At 39.3% G+C, this 20000-nt stretch overlaps 1 protein-coding gene across 1 annotated transcript in view; it reads right to left on the bottom strand.

Annotated features, from left to right (window-relative positions):
- Positions 1-20000, bottom strand: part of PELI2 (pellino E3 ubiquitin protein ligase family member 2) — a 142437-nt gene that overhangs the window by 20696 nt on the left and 101741 nt on the right. The window contains exon 2 of the mRNA XM_007447948.1: positions 3012-3113. Within this exon, the coding sequence (XP_007448010.1) occupies positions 3012-3020 (9 nt within the window). The 5' untranslated portion in view covers positions 3021-3113. The remainder of the gene's footprint in view (positions 1-3011; positions 3114-20000) is intronic.

Below are 20000 nucleotides of genomic sequence, written 5' to 3'. Positions count from 1 at the left end.
CCCAGTTCTCTTCCCCACAAAAACCACTGCTCTATTAGTAATGTCTTGTTTATCCTTTTGGAGACTTTTCAAGCATATAAGCATATTTAAATCATTTAACTGTACTAATTTGCTGTCTAGTAATTAATATGCTATTTAATATGTTTAATAATATTAATTTATTAACATTAAGTAACCTTAATTGAATATAATACTATCAAAGCCTCAATATATTTAATCATTAATTTTAATTCATTAAATATGTTTGGAGCTCTTTTTGTGACTGTATGAGGCTGTGTGAGCTTTTCCTAGTTCTGCCGTACAGCCTTGGAGGCCTCCACTGCATGGCTGTACCTGAGTTTACTAAACTGGTCCTCTACTAAAGGACATTTAGGTTGTTTGCAATCTTATACCATTAAACCATGCTGCAAGCAATAAGCTGGTAAAAATGTCATTTTGGATGTATGTAGGGGTATCTCGGGGGTAAATCTCTAGAAAGAGGAGAGCTTTAGAAAGAAAAGCTGAGTCAGAGTGCAAGCACTGTGTATTTTTCATAGGTATTTCCAAGTCACTGCCCCATAGAGGTCAGACTAATTTATAGGATGTAGGAGAGCATCTGCTTCCCCACACCTCTGACAAAACCTTTTGGATTTCTGCCAATCTGGTAAGTGAAAAATGGTACCTCTGTGTGATCTGAATTCACATTTCTGTTTTTATAAGCGAGGCTGGGCAGGTTTTCTTATTTTTCAGAACTATTTATCCCCCCGACCCCCACCTTTTTCTGCCCCCACCACATGGCTGGCGGGATCTTATTTCCCCGACCAGGGATTGAACCTGGGCCCCAACAGTGAAAGAGCCAAGTCCTAACCACTGGATCACCAGGGAGTTCCCTATTTCCCCTTTTTGATGTATCTACGATACTTTTTTGACATTTGTTTCAACATCATTTATTTAATAATTTAACTCTCCATATAGAAATGCAAAGCCTCCTGGTTGAATTTGTGTTTGCTTTTTCCGTTTATTAGCCTTAATTTTAATTTCCTGTTGTTTTAAAGTACCAAATCTTGAACAGACTCACAGATATAGAAGACAAACTTGTTACCAAAGGGGAAAGCAGGGGGAGGGATAAAATAGGAGTTTGGAATTAACATATATACGCTACTATATATAAAACAGCTAACCAACAAAGACCTACTGTATAGCACAGGGAACTATACTCAATACGTTGTAATTACTTATAATGGAAAAGAATCTGAAAAAAGAATATATTTCTGGGTGTATATACATGTATAACTGAATCACTTTGCTGTACACCTGAACCTAACACAACACTGTAAATCAACTATACTTCAATTGAAAAAAAAAAGTACCAAATCTTGGATATATTATTAATTCCCTCCTTTTAAAATTAATTGATAATTTTTTTCCTTTATTATTTCCTTCCTTCTGCTTTCTTTTGATGTGTTTCTGGACTTTCAATTATATACCACTAAAACTATTCTTGAACCTGTCCTTTCTTTCTTTAAAATTTTTATTGGAGTATAGTTTATTTCTATAGGACATTCCATCTGAAAGCAGCAGAATACACTTTCTTCTCAAGTGCACACGGACATTCTCCAGGATAGATCACATCGTGGGTCACAAATCAAGCCTCAGTAAATTTAAGAAAACTGAAATCATATCAGGCATCTTTTCTAATCACAACACTATGAGATTAGAAATCAACTACAGGAAAAAAACTGTAAAAAAACACTAACACATGGAGCTAAACAACATGTTACTAAACAGCCAATGGATAAATCAAGAAATCAAAGAGGAAATAAAAAAAAATACCTGGAGACAAATGACAACGAAAACACAACAATCTAAAACCTATGGGATGCAGCAAAAGCAGTTCTAAGAGGGAAGTTTACAGCAATACTATCTTACCTCAGGAAACAAGCAACATCTCAAATAAACAACCTGACCTTACACCTAAAGCAACTAGAGAAAGAAGAACAAACAAAACCCAAAGTTAGTAGAAGGAGAGAAATCATAAAGATCAGAGCAGAAATAAATGAAATAGAAACAAAGGAAACAATAGCAAAGATCAATGAAACTAAAAGCTGGTTCTTTGAGAAGATAAACAAAATTGATAAGCCTTTAGCCAGACTCATCAGGAAAAAAAGGGAGAGGACTCAGATCAGTAAAATTAGAAATGAAGAAGAAGGTAAAACGGACACCACAGAAATACAGAGCATCCCAAGAGACGACTACAAGCAACTCTATGCCAACAAAATGGACAGCCTGGAAGAAATGGACAAATTCTTAGAAAGGTACAACCTTCGAAGACTGATCCAGGAAGAAACAGAAAATATGAACAGACTAATCACAAGTACTGAAATTGAAACTGATTAAAAAACTCCCAACAAACAAAAGTCCAGGACCAGATGGCTTCACAGGGGAAATCAAACGTTTAGAGAAGAGTTAACACCTATCCTTCTCAAACTGTCCTCTACTTTCTTACTGTCATTTTTTAAAAGGAACTTTTTCTGATCAATGTTTAGTTCCTTGAGTTTCTTCCTTCCTTCCAAATAATAAAAGCACTTAAAAGTGTTTACATTTTCTTCCGAGTACAACATCAGTCACATCTCATGAGTTATGCTATTAAATGTTTCCACAGTTATTTTTTAAAAGGCCTATAATTGTAGTTTTGATGTCCTCTTTGGTTCAAGTGTTATTTAGGAAGTACTTTGAACACGTTAACTTTTAAAAGTAGCTGGCTCTAAAAATGTTTGTTCTTGTTTTTAGAGTCTCTTTTTTATTGCACTGAGATCTGAGAATGTAGTCTTTATAATGTTTCTGCATTTTTAGAATTAAGTGTTTTCTTAGTCTTTTGAAAACCAAATAGGAACAATTTAAATATTATCCTCACCTTTTTCCCCTTGGACATCACCAAACACTACTGTGCTAGAAGTTCTGACTACATATCAAAATAAAGAATCTAAGGAAAAATGTGCTAAAAATTTCCATGGAAAAAAGAAAGATGTTACCTGAAACATATCCGTATCTTTATCATGTGTGTACTCGACCACCACAGTCTGATTCCTTGACAGAGTGTATGATATGCTGTGTTGACCTTTGCAGCTGATAGCCTAATAATGAAATAAAAAATATAAAAATTTGTTAGAATTTCATTTCAACAACTTACCACAATTCTGTTTGTAGTTAAGAGACATCACTCTACCAGCAAAACCCCAACACAAGCCAGCATTTTCCTAATGGTAAGAGCCTGTCCCTGCTGTGCCCTGAATTACAGAGGAGCCAGCAGTCATAATACTGGGTTTATCAAATATTCATCCTTAATATGAACAATATTTTACTTAAGCCAAATCAAAGTTAACTCACTAGTTTCCAAGACCTGATTTAATCATAGTCCTAGAAAAACATATACTTTCTCCATGTTACCTTAACTCAGGGACAGAATTTTCAGACTAATATGATTTAAAATTTCTTAATTTATTTCACATTGAAACGGATAAGTCAGGAACATTTTGTAATAGTATTTTTCCTACATGATGGAGATTATGAGAGTAAACAAATCATTGAAAAAAAGTAAAATTCTATAAAAACTTCCATATAATAATGCACTATTTTAGCCAATGATAATCATACTTATACTCTGTTCTACATCTTATTGAAAACTTGTATAAGCACTTGCTTAACCCAGATATTTATTGAGCTCATAAATAAGGTAGCTAAGTTAGTTTTATCGCCTCTACTTTTAGACTAGACTAAAGCGAATAGTCTTTTTCAAAGAATCCAGAAACCAATAATATGATGATGTTCTTATTTCCTCCACAGTGATATATTTCAACCCATTTTACGTTGTGGTCACATACTTTAAAATTTCCAAATTAACAAAGAAGTTTATTTAAATTATACTCCAAATTATTTCAATTACCCTGTCCATTCAACTTTAACCTATCTTCATTTCCATTCTTTTACATTAAGTATAATAAATTAAACTTTAATAAGCCTATCTATTAAACATTTATTGAACAATCACACTGTATGAAGACCAAGAAAGACTAAGACAGCATTTGGAAGTAGCTGGACATACCTATAGCACCTAATGAAAATGTACTCTGAACATTTATATTTGACTAATATAATTGCTTAGAGTAATAAATAGTACAACATTCCAAATCAACTTTGAAGTTAGCCTGGTTAATCTCATGATTCTTCAATCATCTGCCCTCAGGAACTTCATGGTTGAAATGATGTTTTATTGTACACGCTTCATTAAGATAATGCAAGTATTAGAAATAATAATTATTTATACATTTAATATGATTAGGAAGCTAAGAAAATACTTCTTAGACTACTCAACTCCAGTAACAAATATAATCTGAAATTTTCATTGGTCTGAGTCACATAAATTCAGTGGTACTGATATAAGTGACATATTTTGAAAGTCAAACTAATAAAGAATTATTTCCAGTTTAAGGTAAGTGGATGCTTGTTTATCTTCATAGTTAAGTGAAAAAACCCACTTAAAAATAATTTTATTAAACTCAAACTTACAAAACTGATAACCAGGGGGGTGATTATTTGTACAATAACTTATTTTACAGTTCCTTAAAAAGTATCTGTTGCACTTAAGAGTTTTCCATTTACAAGTGCACCAACTCAAACACAACTTTCTTAGCACACACACTACACAAAATAAGAATGTCTGTAGTTTGCCAGTTATCTGCAAAAGAAGGAGTTAAGTGTCAGAACAGAACACCTTTAAAAAAGTTAGACATTTTTGTATGATGGTACCCTCTTAAGTACTGTGTTTCTCAATCTTCCACCACGGCTGCCTTAACTGGAAGAGAGTTATGTGAGCCCCTGGAGATGTCTGGGAAAGCAATATAGAAGTGAAGCTTCTCACGCTTGAAACCTCTTACCTTGAAATTAGTCTAAATTTTGTATTCTACTCCTCAACATGCCTGTAGTTTTAACGTTTAAACATTTTCAATATTTAAACAAGTTTGCTGGGAAATCAACGCCCCAGGAAGATCTGCTGTGCTCACCCCACGACCTAGTGCAGCTTCCATGCCACTCTGGGAAGCCCCAGAAATATGCATTTTACAGGCCCTAAGTTGCCCAATTCTTCTAGAGTGTTTTATTCTAAAACTACCCTTGTGGCCCAGACTGTCATAAGCATGAATAAGACTATTTATAGGGAGAGCGAGCCCAGTGCCATACCTGGGAACCGCCCAGAGCCAAAGGAGCACAAAGACCTTGGCCAGCCCCTGCCCGGCCACCCTCAACAGGGAAGAAAGCATGGGGACCCCGAGGCCTTGAACGCCGGATCCAGGTGACCTTGAATGTTGAGCCCATTTAAAGACAAATTACAATTTCAAACTTCCGCCAGTTTTAGAAACGTGGTTTAAACGTGGATCAGCAGAGTTAGGAAAGGTGAACCCTTTGAAGGATAAGAAAACACATTTTCTGAGACTTTTTGAATAGGAACATCTTAACTATGCACTACATTTTAGAAACCTCTGGATTTGGGGAAGATGGAGAAGTGGGAACAGAGATCCTACAGGGAGAAACAAGTCCCAGAAGGTGGAGGGGGCTCTGAGCAGCAGGTGATGAACTCCCCTGTGGCAGGACGGCTGAGGAACTTCAGAATCGGTGTGACCCACCAAAGTCACTTCCAGTCCGGCGGTGGTCTCCCTCTGTCAGTGCTAAGCTGGGAGGGGAGGCCCTCCTGCAAAGAGGCCAACAGTCTGCACCCACAGTGGGGAGAAGCATGGAGATGAGCTGGCCCCAGAAGACTGGGATTTAAGCCAGGACTGGGGTTTGGAGCAAAAGGGGGCAGTGGAAATCCAGGCCACCTCCGGGCTCCTCAGAAATAAATGGAGAGGCGCCCACTTTCCTTCGATGCCATGAATTAGGGCTCACATGACCTTGTTTGCGTATTTAAAGTCTACAGTGGGGCCAGATCTGGGGGATTTGGAGGAAGGTAAGAGGAGAGTTTAAGCTTGACCTCAATTTTTGCTTTCCATCTGGCAAGTATATGAGGCATTAAGCTTCTTTTGGGTTAGAAGTATCAATTTTTCAGCAATAATTTTAATATTTAAAATATGGCTCTTGGAAATACAGCTTCTAGTAAATTACAGATTCACGGACTTGAGTCGATCATTTCAGGTTATTTTGGAAATAAACATCTCCCCAAGGCACCAAGTTGCTTTGAAATCTATTTCCGAAATATCAGAAAGGAGAGTAGGTAAGGCCTTCTCTTGGCACTCACTGCAGTTCAGTACCAACACAAGTACTGTAACATAGTGAGATTTCACTACACTAGTTCAAATATGGGGACCGAGCGCTTTAAAATGGTGAGGAGAGCCGGCCCAACCAACTTGCCTAGCAGACAATACTGATTGGCCGTATTTGCTTTCCTACTGTGATGAGAAGCCAGGGTTGCTGACTCCCTCTTTCGTCGCTACCATGCTCAAAGGCAGGTCTGGTCTTCGGTTGTCTCCACCCCCGGCAGTGAGGGCGTGGCAGGCTTTCAAGGAAAGTCAGATGAGTGAATGGACTGCAACAGATTCAAGGTGAGACTTGGAGCTTCTTTCCTTGGGTCTTCTCAACTGCTCCCTTACCTTTCACCAGCAACGGTACCAACACTGACACCCTCAGCTCAAATGTATTACGTGTGAATTTTATGGGGTTAAAAATATCACGATTGGACAATTACAAATTAGACACAATTACAGATCCAGAGAAGGAAAGATTCCAACTTTATCCCGTTTAGGAAGTTCAGCACTGCCCCACCCAGGTGCCCAAACCAAGGCCCTTTCTGAGCCAGGACACTGTCTTCCCAGTTGAAGATGCTTTCTTAGGGTTACTCTACTTGTGCCACAGGTGCGGCTCAGCTGAGCCATTCTCTGTCATTCAGGGGAACAGCTAGAACTGGTTGTCCTTGTTCAACTTCAACTAACTGACAGAGTCCTCCAAGCCTCCAGACTTTAAAACAAACATGGTTCACAAGGTCTGCAGAATTTTCTTCCTCTTATAAACCCCTATGTACATATATAGGGCACTTAAAAAGATACATAAAACGTAATGATACCAGAAAGGCAATCCTGCAAGATGCATAATGAGATAGGTACATGTATTCATGGAAGTCAAAGAGCTTTCAATCAATTTTTACAAGTATAAGTAAAATACTCTAATCTTTTATTAAGAAGCTGTGGGGTTAGTGTTCAATCACAAAGTAAAAAAGGGAGAAAGCCCGATCAGAAACTAACTGGCTTCTAGAAAATACTAACTTATTACAGTTATGAGTTAGCTCATTTAATTCAAGCTCCATAAGGCTGCTAAGTGAGCCTTTATCAACTGTGTAGGGAGAGAAAATGGAATTCATCACCAAGGCAGACATCGTTGGTTGCCTACCTAATGCCCTTCACCCTGCTAGCTGAGCTAGCTACCCATGACAAAGCCTGAAAATGAAAAGAGCAGCTCTCCCAGCCTCCTCTGAAGCGAGCATGTGGAAAGGTGACCCAATCCTGACCGGTGGGACTTAGGAGAAATCTGGTGTGGAGCTCCTGGAATGGGAGACATCAAAGAAAGATCCTTTCCTTTCCTCTGTTAATAGAAGAAATGAATGATGATTGAGGGATATCTGGAGCTGAGGTGGCCATCAGGCAACAGGAAAGGAAGGTCAAAAGACTCTCAGAGAAGCACACTGGGCCCCAACATCTTTGAGTTGAACCAAATCGGAAACTGTCTGCCCCTGACTACTTCTGTGAGAAAAATGAGGGGTTTTAGGGTGCTTTTGGTTGGGTATTTTGCTACTTGCAGTGTAAAGCATCATTACATTGTTCAGTACAAACTTTTTCTCCTCCTGGGTTTCCTCTTTCAGTCAATAGTGAAACCATATTCTAATCACTCATACTTAAAACCTACGTGTCATCTCTCAGCCCTCTCTTGTCACTGTTGTCCAGATACAGTTAATTATTACCGTCATTCATACTTAAAATCTAATCGTGAGTCAAAGCCAAGCTCACTGATTTTACTGCATTAAGGCACAAATCAAATACAAAGTAGAATAAACAATGTGCAACATTTCACTTTTTCTCCTCAAATACAAAGTAGTTGTTGGGCAACCAGTAATTACAAAACTGATTTATTCCCCAAAGGAGTTTTACAACCAGCTCCTTTATAGCCCCTAACTTTCTACTTTGGAGATTATTAGGTGTAATCTAATTCATCTTCCCTTGACCCTGGGCTGCCCTTAGTAACTTGCTTGACCAACAGAATGCAGCAGAAGTGACAGACGGGACTTGGAGGCTTGCAGCTTCCCCTTGCTGCCCTCAAACACTTGCTCTTGGAGTTCTGAGCTGCCATATAACGACACCTAACTACTTGGAAGCCACCACACTACAAGAAGCCCAAGCTACGAGGAGGGCCTTGGAGACTGAAATGCCATGTGGGGATAGGGAGGCCACGGAGAAGCAAGACCCAGACATGTGAGTGAAGGAGCCACCTTGGAAATGGACCCTCCAGTGCCAGTTGCCCCAGCATTTGCCACGTGGATCAGAGACACTGCCGTGGGAGCTCTTCCCAAATTCCTGACCCACAAAATTATCAATAAAATCAAATGGTTTTTGCTAAGCCACTAAGTGTTGCAGTAGTTAGCTACACAACTAAAAACAACTGGACCAATCAGTTTTCAAGGCCTATTGGTGCCAGAGCATCTTTTCTGTCTTATGTGACTTATCACGTAAGTCATCACGGTGATTTGTGTGTTCACCTTACCTATGCCCCAGGGCATGGTACAGGTATAGGTAGCATGGTGCCTTTACAGACAGCAGGGGTTGTGTTTCTGATGGCACTTTCATGAGGTCCTGAATGCATATTAAGAGGCTGTCTGTGGTTAGAACAAATATATATTTTTACTATGATAATCTTCAGTTGTCGGATGACTGAGAAGAAAATTTTGTATTCGTATTTAAAATTAATATTTATAGATCAACATATAAAAGGCATCTGTAAAGCATTCAAAGCCTTTCAGAGAAGACAAAGCATGTCACATGGACAATTTTTAGTCCTTACGCATTTGGAGCAGGAATAGAAGAGATACTAGGAAGACAGGAGAAGAAAACAACCAGATGTGTTGGAAGCTATGATGGACAACTTTGACAAACCACACACAGCATGTACATTAATGGGGCATGCCTTACTAAACGAGAGCTAGCCTCATTTAAGGGGATGTTATATGTGTGTGTGTGAATCTGAGTTTCCAATGAAATGAAATTCCTTTTCTCCAAATCCACACCATATTTTCTATTACTATATCTTAGAACCAAATTACTCAAGAGTTTGACAATCGCCCTTGTCTAGACGTCCAGGATGCTGACTGTTACAGAACCACAGTTACTGTTCCTGTGCCACACAGCACTGGACTAAATCTAATGAATGTGTTTTTGAAAACAGCAGCACCCTGTGTAGTTTCTCTCCTTGGGAGTAGATGGAATTAATGTTCTTTCTGTCTCTCAAAAGAGAGTGCCAGGGCTTCCCTGGTGGCGCAGTGGTTGAGAGTCCGCCTGCCGATGCAGGGGACACGGGTTCGTGCCCCGGTCCGGGAAGATCCCACATGCCGCGGAGCGGCTGGGCCCGTGAGCCATGGCCGCTGGACCTGCGCGTCCGGAGCCTGTGCTCCACAACGGGAGAGGCCACGGCAGTGAGAGGCCCGCGTACAGCAAAAAAGAAAAAAAAAAAAAAAAAAAAAAAAAAAAAAATTAAAAAGCCTGCTGGAATTTTGATAGGGAGTGTGTTGAATTTACAAATGAATTTGGGAAGAACTGACACCAATACTGAGTTTCCTGATCTACGAACATGGACTATCTCTTCATATATTTGGAGATGTGGTACAACTCTCAGCAGTGTTTTGTATTGTTTAGCGTGCAAGTCTTGCACATCTTTTGTTAGCTTCATCCTTAAGTACAGTTGATTCTTGTTATTCACCATAGTTATGTTCTATAAAGTTGCTGCAAACAGTGAATTCATGAATACCTCGGAGAAATACAGGGTAAGGTTCCTGTGAGTCGTGGATCACAACATTTTTGTCAGCTGATCAATACATAACCTTGTTTTATATGTGTTTCTGTTTAAAGACACCTTGTTTAATACACACTTCTTACAAATAATTAATTGTCAAACAGGCAGAGTGTCATTTTGTTCAACCTCAAGTGGCAACTCAAATTTTTCACCATATGCTGCTCATCCCCACAAATGGCTGTGAATGTGCCGTACGTATTGGTTTTGGGGACACCAATGAATTTTAGTAAGTAGGTGAATGTGCAAATATGGCATCTGAAAATAATGAAGATCGTATTTCACATTTTTGATGCTACTGTAAGTGGTAGTTTTTTAAAATTAATTTCTGAGCTTCTGTAGTATCCTTTTAAAAAATCTTTCACATTATGGTCTGTGCTTTCTTTGCCTTATGTTCTGTAATTCACATGATTACTTAGAAGGCTTATATTTCTATTTTTGTGGTTACTTTTACGTATACAACTATATAAATATGGTTACACTCACTAACTCTCTAATAAGGGCAATGATAAATGAGAATATTTTCATTTCCTCTCTACCATCCTCCTACACACACTTTTAATTGATTTTACAATGTTTACTGCTGTTTGCTTTTTAAAAAACCATTAAAGATACTTATATCTTTCTGTTTTAAATGATAGTTTTTATCTCCCAGCTATAAAATCTGAGGATATTAGCATGCATACAGCACTTTTCACCTTTTCTCCTCTTCCTCTCTGACCTTTTATTTCTTTATTTGTTATTTCTACACTGCAGAATTTTAAACATTTATATTCTATTTTGTGACAATCACTTTTACTTTGATTTTAGTCCTACAGAAAGTGCTTAATTCAACATCTAGATGCCAGTCTCTTTGCCAACAATTCTCCATTCACCTCCTATTTGGCTGAAATTTGTCTTCTGGTAATTTTTTCAGTAAAGGATCATACAAATTCTACATCCTGAGTGCCTGCATGTTTATCAATATTTGTCTGTTAGGTGTATGTGTAAAAGAAATTTGGAGTAAGTAAAGAAATCTTGGGTCACTAGATTATGAAGTCCTTGGGCAAAAAAATCTAAGCATCTAGCATAGTGCAATAATCTTTTGAACAAGCACCAGATGAAATGAGTCACTAACAAAAATGGATGAAAGGTCTTGAACACAAAAATATTTTCCTCTGTGCATATTCTATCTTAAGACTTTTACAATCTGGCTATATTTGGTGAGAATATCATCCAAAGAAATCAGGGATATTATATAACAAGAATCAAGTGGGGTCAATGACAGCACTGGGACATAATGTGACAATGGAAAGAATGTCAGGTCAGGAGCAAGACACTTGCTTGAGGCTCAGCCCCAAGACCAACTAACCACGTCCTTCTGTGTGTTACTAAAACCTTACAAATCTGGTAAAAGAGGAAAGCAGTGGCACAGATTTCAAATGCCACTTTTCACTGTTAAGTATACATTCTACGTAGGGAGAAGAATTATCATTATCACCCCCTACCCAACCTCAGCTATTATTAAAATTGTTTACATTCCTTGAGAAGTTAAGGGCTGAAGGACAAGAATAGGGGGTAAGGGATATCTCAGAAAAAAGTCTGACGTGAAAAATCTGTAGATAATCCATTTACACATAATCAAAAAATCAATGAGAGAGTAAAATGGCTTGATACTGAGTGCACTGGGAATTCAGATCTGACTTGGTTATTAAGTCAATAAGATTATTACTATTGATGAAAAGATCTATCCATGAAGTAGATAACACAATGTGTATTCCTTAGGTGATGCTGAGGAACAAAACTCTGAGAACTGCAGCTAAAAATGACCAGGGTCAATGCTCTGTTATTATACTTGCTGTCTAGCTAAAGGAAGACAAATGAAGGGACAGATCTGCCTTAGGACTCTGCCTGAAGACTGCTGCTTAAAATAAACCAGCCCTGCCTCTAATGGTTTTGGGGAAGAGACAATATAAATACATTCAACAAACAAATGTGTTGCTATCTAGTGGATGAAGCCTATGCTGAATGGGAAACCCTATGGATGCCACCTATCAAAGCAACTTTTCAAGAATAAACCTGTGTGACCAGAGCAAGTGCGTCTCATTTATGGTACTAGGAAAGTCAGCACCCTTCAGCCATGTATTTATATATTAAGTTTAATTAGGTTAGCAATCTAAACGCATAAAATCCTCTGCTTGGATACCACTCTAAAAATAAGAAACTCAAAACAGATTTATAAAATGAGATAAACATCTGCACCATAATAACCAAATTAGTAATGATTTCTGCATATACAGTGCTTTTTTCAAGGTAGAGCATTCTCATGTATATTATTTTACTTGATCATCTGGCACACACAACCACTACAATGTGGATATAATTATCCCCGTTTCGAAAAATAAGGAAACTGACTTGGAGAGGGTAAGTCATTTCCTTAGTGAATGGGTAAGTCTACACTGCACTGAAAACTCTCTTCATTATACTTCATTGCTTTTTTACAAAACAATTTCCAACTCTGGGAGAGGGCATTTATACAAATTTTCATAATCATATATAATTTTTTCTACAAAGAAAAAGCAATCTGGGATTTTGATTGAAACTGCTGAATCTATAGACCAAGTTCTGGGAAAACTGACATCTCAATAATATCACACCTTCCAATCCATGGATATGGCAGGAGACATGGAGAAATATATCGACCAATTTTTGAATAATGAACCAACCCTAAATTTCTGGGATAAACAATGCAAAAATCTTACAATTCCTCCCTCCTGCCCTTGATGTTACTGTCATATATTTGACTTCTATATAATAATAAACCCTGTAATTATTATTAATTTTGCTTTAACTAGTTAATTATCACTTAAAGAGATTTTTAAAATGTCTTTTATATTTACCCTTATTTTTACGATGTCCAGAGTACTCTGTGTAAATCCAAATTTCCCTCTGGTATCTTTTTTCTTCTGCCAAAAAAACTAACATTTCTTGTTGTGCCATTTGCCATTGATAACTATTTTCAGTTTTGTTTGTTTGAAATATGTCTTTCCTTTCATTTCTGAAAGATATTTTTGCTAGATATAGAATTCTAGATTGAGAGTCTCCCTTTTTTTTCTTTCTCCTTCCTTCCTTCCAGTACTTTAAAGATGTCAATCCACTGTCTTTCGGTTTTGCAGCATTTCTGGTAAGTTGTTTTTGGTTCGTTTTTTCATTCTTATTTTTGTTCAGGGGAACTGCCTCTTCTTTCTCTGGGTGCCTTCAAGATTTTATTAACAGTTTTCAGCAATTTGATTGTGATAGGTCTTACCTGTAGTATTCCTTATGTTTCTTCTCTTTGGGGTTCATTGGGCATTTTAGATCTTGGACTTACCATTTTCATCGAATTTGGAAAAAATCTGGCTTTTAAAAAATTTTTTTATTGGCATATAGTTGATTTACAATGTTGTGTTAAGTTTCAGGCATACAGCAAAGTGAATCAGGTATACATATACATATACCCACTCTATTTTAGATTCTTTTCCCACATAGGCCATTACAGAGTATTGAGTAGAGTTCCCTCTGCTATACAGTAGGTCCTTATTAGTTATCTTTTATATAGAGTAGTGTGTATGGCCATTCTTTTCTTTCTTTTCCTACTCCCATTTTTCTAAAACACCAATTATACATGTTTGAGTCCACTTGATATTTTTCTACATTTTACTGTGGCTCTCTTCACTTTTTTTCAGCCATTTTCCTCTCTCTGCCTTATACTAAATACTTTATATTGCTATATTTTCCAGTTCACTGATCTTTTCTTCTTCAGTTTCTAAAATGCTGTTACCTCAACCAGTGTGTTTTTCACTTTAGACACTTCATTTTTCACTTTGGAAGTTTCAGTTGGGTCCTTCTTTTACTTCCATTCCTCTCCTCAACATATTCATGTTTTCCTCTACACTCTTGATCACAGGGAATATAACTACTGCAGTTGTTTTACCCTTCTTGTCTATTAATTCCATCTGTAATTTCTGGGTTTGTTTCTACTGGTTGATTCTCACCACCCTTGCCTCAGTATAGGTCATAATTTTACTGCTTTTCTGCCTTTCTGATAACTTTGGATTGGATGCTGGACACTGTGAGTTTTATATTTTGGGGTGCTAGATTTTGTTAAAGGTGTTGAACTTGTTCTGGCAGGCAGTTATGCTACTTTGGATCAGTTTTCTCTCTCAAGGCTTACTTTTAAGCTTTCTTAGGGCAAGTCCAGGGCAGACTTTGACCTAGGGATAATTTAGCCTCGTTATCTATTTCTCTTCTATAGACTCTATCCTATTTCCCTTGTATTAGGAAGTCTTTCTACTCTGCAAGTGGGAACATGGACTAAGCCCCAGCCCCTTGTGAGCTGCAGAAATGGTTCAACCCACTGCTTTCCAGTGGTTCTTTGCCCACAATGTGGAGTTTTACCCCACACATGAGCAAAGCAGTGCTTACCCAGGGGCTCAGGGGCATCGTCCTCTGCAGCTATCAGGAGCTCTTCCTCCCTATGAAGCTCCCATCTCTGCTACTGTCCTTCACAAATTCTAGCTGCCTTAACTGTAATCTCTGGCCCTTCAACACAGGGCTGTGTTGTTCCCCATCTGCCTGGGCCTGGAAACTGCCTTCAGGTCATTTAGGATGGGGGTGGGTGGGGGTTGCCTCATTCATTTCCCTTCTCTTAGGGAATCACAGCCCTGAGCTGCCTGTGGTCCAATGCCTGCAAACAGTAATTTAATATATTTTTTCCAGTGTTTCATTGTGTACAGCAAGGGGAGAGAAAGTTTCTGTAGGATATAATTCTTGATGGGTAGGCAGAGAACTCTGTTGTGCATACATTCAGAAAATCTAGGGGGTGGGGGTAGAGTCTAGTACACTTGAAGTGATGACAATTTTAAACTTAATTCAACTTCTTGAATTATAACACTCCTAGTAACATTAACTATTAGTAGTATTCCAATCCACTTCTTGCTAATCTTATTTTTTTTTCCTGAACACTTAACAGCTGATATTTGTTTATTTTATTTGTATACTGCCTTCCTCCTAGCTCACATTACAAAGTAATTTCTAAAAGGGTAAGAACTTTTTCTATGCTGTTCATTGATTTATCTCTAGTACCTAGAGTACACAAATACTTTATAAGTACACATTGTCTTATAAAGTAGCTGTGTATTGTGTGTATTCCTGGCACGCACAGTACACAACTACTTTACAGGACAATGTGTGCATCTATTCTTTAACTTGGTAGGCATCTCTGTTATAGAAGAAAACACATATTTGTTATAAAGCTAATGTTGGTTAAATCACATCCTATTTGCCCTTGATGTTCATCATATATTATTAAAATAGGGCTCTATGTATATCCAGGCAAATATTTAAAAAGAAATACTCAAATTCATATTTTGAAAGGAAAAGCAACACTATATACCTTAATGTTTGTCAAAGTAAACAATACGTAAGAATGCAGAGCACCCTATGGAAATATTCAAGCATCTGGCACCTTCTAGCAGCATACACTAGTAAGAATCTGAAGATGAAGGTTACATATACTCAAAACGTGCACTTTAAAAGGTATGGCCTAGATTAATCGGAGCATATGAGATGAAGGAGGGGAGACCTATCTGAAATCTGCCTGAGATAAAATCTTTTGTTATTTAAGAACTTATAGGCTAGGTTAACTACTGATTTCATTTATTCTATATATTAGTTACTTCGCAAGAAGTTCTGAAGTGTTGTGCTTTCTAACTACAATTTGTGTTAAACAAAAAAGGAGTCAGCCTCAACATAAAATCTTTGCTTAAAAGATACAGGGACAAATTGAAGTTTATATATTTTTTTAATCAGATCTCAGTAAATGTTTTCTGGATACCCCCTTTCTCCAGAATCACACCTGGCTTCTGACATTTCTGATTAATTTTCATTCTGTAGTGAATGATGTTTTCTGTCTTGCCTAACCCAAACTGACTCCGCCATGACAACCCATACACATAACATGTGACATGTTAGATGTGTTTTCACAGGAATAATGTTACCATCATATTTTCTAAGACTTCTTTCAAAGCTTGTTGACTTGGCAAGTGATGGGACTGGGTTACAGTACTTTAGGTCCAATAGATGTTCCAATAAAGATTTGGCTGTGTTAATGAACACAGTGTAGGAACATTTTCCCTTTGGGAAATCTTACTTTAAGACAGGGCTACGTAACTATTAACTATGAAACTAATTCTAAACATCATTTTTTTCAAGTCTGGCTACTTGACTTCGCCTGTGCTATGGTGACGAGTTACTTGTCTATATATTGTCAGCTCCTTACTGTCTAGCTGAATGATGTCTGGCACAGAGAGTACTCAGTGTTTGCCAAATGAGTAAATTCTTGAGCCAGAGTACCCTATCCTCTCAAGCATTCTAGATGCTTGAGACATTATTACCCTGTGTTAGTCTCAAACTAAGTTAATGAAAAGTTCTGAAAGGTCTACCTCATCATCCATTTATGCCTCACTACGAACAAAACCAAGAGAATTACAGTATACAATGCGTGGCGCCTCAGGCCATCATGTCAATCTAGACAGGAACACAAGATGAATATAAATCGAACAGCTGAAGTATCAACGTACGTGGCTACCCTTGATGTGGCACCGCCAGAGCTCTGACAGCTCGTCCTGATACTCTACGCTAGCTTTAAACAACTGACGTTTAAAATTTCACATCTAATAGTCCCCATCATTTACACTTAGAGGCCTCTTTTCAGGAACTGCAGGTGTCAAAAACTTGAGCCTTGGCCTTGGTTTTGCCTAAATTGCAGAGGCTGCAGGGTATGGTGGGACTGAAGTGGGGCGTGAAGTCCAACAGGTGGTTTAAATATGAGAGTCCACTGCACACCAGCTCTGAGAACACAGGCATGTCACACAACCTCCCTGCCTGGAAACTGGGGGTGGCGGGGGGCAACAATAGTCACCTCAGAGAACTGTTGCAAGGATGAAACAGAGTGCCCCGAGGAAACACTGCTACTTGCCCTTAAGTTACTAACAGATTACAATACTCTTAACTGCAAAGCATCAATAACCACCCTACTTACCTTACAGGGATAAAGCGAAGCAAGAAAATAAACTTGATTTTTTTAAGTTTAAAGCTCTACACAAACGTTATGCCACTATCTTCCTGGGGGGGCGTAATTCCATGTGTGACGGAAAGAGGTACACTAAGGTTAAGAAGTACAAAGTTAACCTCTGTTTATGAAGAGGGTTTGTTGGTGACATCACAGGGCCAGTGTGCCTACCTCTCCCTCCCCCCACCGTGGGGACTGAGGGCAGCTGAGCGTGGGTCACTAATGGCTCACGACTGAACCCTTCTCTGGGGAAGGTCCCTTTGACTACCCAGTTCAGAAATGCCTGGGAGAGGATGCTCTTCCCCCAGGAGCAGCCTGTGGCCCGTAACTATCAAAAAAAGTGGGATCTAGAGATTGTTATACTGAGTAAGTCAGACAGAGAAAGACAAATATCATATGATATTGCTTATATGTGGAATCTAAAAAAAGGGTACAAGCGAACTTATCTACAAAACAGAAATAGGTTACAGATGTAGAAAATAAACTTATCGTTACCGGGGGTAAGGGGGTAGGGGAGGGATAAATTGGGAGATATTGGGACTGACATAGACACACTTCTCTATATAAAATAGATAACTAATAAGGACCTAATGTATAGCACAGGGAACTCTACTCAATACTCTGTAATGACCTATATGGGAAAAGAATCTAAAATAGAGTGGATATATATATATATATATAACTGATTCACTTTGCTGTACACCTGAAACTAACACGACATTGTAAATCAACTATACCCCGATAAAAATTAAAAAATAAAATAAAATGAAAAAAAAGTGAGGCAACTACATGGTCCCACACTTCAGTGCTCCCCGTGGGACCAACCTGAGGCTAGACTTCGGCTAACATTTTCTCAGCTTCTTCTCTGGCTCCCTCCTGCTCCCCTCAATTCCTTACTGTTTTCTTCTGACAGCAGTTCCTCAATAAACCACTTACCCAGGCTTTGCGTTTAAAGAACCAAATCTAAGAAACCACTAATATCTTCCAGTATTGAGTTGCCTGGCAGTGTTTCAGCAGAGTTTCCAGGAAGGCCCAGGCTTTCCTTAGGGCCTACAGCACATCAGGACAGCACTCCCCAAGTCCAGCCAAAGCTGGTGGCTACTGGAAACAAGCCAGAAGCCAAAGTCTGGGCAGAGCACGTGGTATTACAGCTGGGATGGGATACACCCCTGCTTAGAGCATCCTCAGAAAGGAAGACAGGATGTTCCAAAACCTACAGGTGAAGGGGACTTCTGTCTCTCGGAGAATATGGAAGAGACCTACCCCAGCCCCTGTGTGAGACATTCCTCTAATCCAGACTGTTCACAGAAGTCAAATAAATCTCCCAGAAATGCTTTCCCCACCTCAGAAGCATCTGAGTGACATCAAGGTTCGCATATCCACAGGGCCCAGAACAGCTGTTGACCACAGCAGGCAACAGTGCCTGAATGAGTCACTGCACACACTCTAATGGGTAGAGCAGTGGAGACACGCTCTCTGCCGCTGTTTCCAGTCTCCACCCTCTGAATTCCCACAGAACTGAGGCCGCAGGCCATGTGTGTTGCCCCAAGTGCTGCTGTGTGTTTTTCGTGTGTGTCTACGTATTGCCTCCTCAAGGGAACGTGAGACCCTTACTTCCTGTGAGACATCCTTGGAGCCCCGGCTATGTGTCTAGCACCATGCTCAGTACTGAGGTTATAAAGACTGAGTTAGGCACAGTTCTTGTCCCCAAGTTAACCACACCAGACCTTGCGCACAATAGATTGCTCCAGAAGGACTTGTTGAATTAAACTGACTGTGGCTGGGCAGAGTTGGATAAGGCTTCTAGGAGGAAGTGGTCCCTGACTGGGATGCTGAGGTAGCAGGATTTAGGCAGAACGAGGGAAAAGGTATGTTGGAGAGGGGGTGGCACGCACAGTGACTAAGACAAGACTTGAAGATGAGAAAAAAACACTGCGATAGACAAATGTATAATAACCCAAGTAAATTACACCAAACAGATGGGAACAATTAACTGCCCAGGGGTCTTGGCCTTACTTCTCTTTCTTCCCACACCCCTTGGGTGCCTAGAACAGAGTAAAGCTCAATATTGCTTGAATTTTACTACATGTTAATGCCTTAAGCTTAGAACTCTCTATGTGAATTTCTGGGAAGTAAGATACCCATATCAATCTTTTGAAACTAATAAACACTTTTGAGCACCAAATAATCCATCTCCCATGGCCAAGTCACAGAACTACCACAGGGACGAACTGATGAAAAAGTACTCAAACCTTCCTGTGAACGGTCCAATAAAGCATAACACCGATGTCAAGGCAACAACTGGGAGAGAAAACTGAGCATTTCATTTTTGAATTGGCAATTAGCCACGCTTAGGAGGTATTCCCTCAGAGGAAAACCCTCTTACAAAGTGGTTTGGTGAACACAGACAACCAGCAGTGACTGGCCCTCCTGAGGGCACCTAAGGAGCAGTTGTTGAGTTTCAAACAACTAAGCCTCGGAACAGTAAGTAGCAGCAACAGCCCTCTCAGGCCTCCACTCTGTTTCCGGCCTCTCTTCCTTTCAGTCAGCTTCCCACTGTGAGGGATGCACTTCTAAATTCCTGAGCCTGGCATTCAGGACTGTCTAGGATTTGGCCTCACACCACCCTTTCGGGCCAACCTCCCGGTAGGTGCCAGCCACCTGCCTTCCCTCTACCTTCCAGACCCTCCTGCCTCTTCCACGCCTCCCCGCCTTGGCCCGCTGCTCAGCCTGGACTCCCCTCTTCACAATCACTCCTGAATAAAGTGTTAAGCCCTGGTTAAAGGCCATCTCTTGTGGGAAGGTTTCCGCGTCTCTCCTGATGATCAGAATGAAC

The sequence above is a fragment of the Lipotes vexillifer genome, unplaced genomic scaffold, assembly GCF_000442215.2.
Source record: "Lipotes vexillifer unplaced genomic scaffold, Lipotes_vexillifer_v1.1 scaffold221, whole genome shotgun sequence".
Lineage (NCBI taxonomy): Eukaryota > Metazoa > Chordata > Mammalia > Artiodactyla > Lipotidae > Lipotes > Lipotes vexillifer.
The sequence above is the reverse complement of the archived record's forward strand: the minus strand, read 5'-3'. Positions and strand labels throughout refer to the sequence as shown.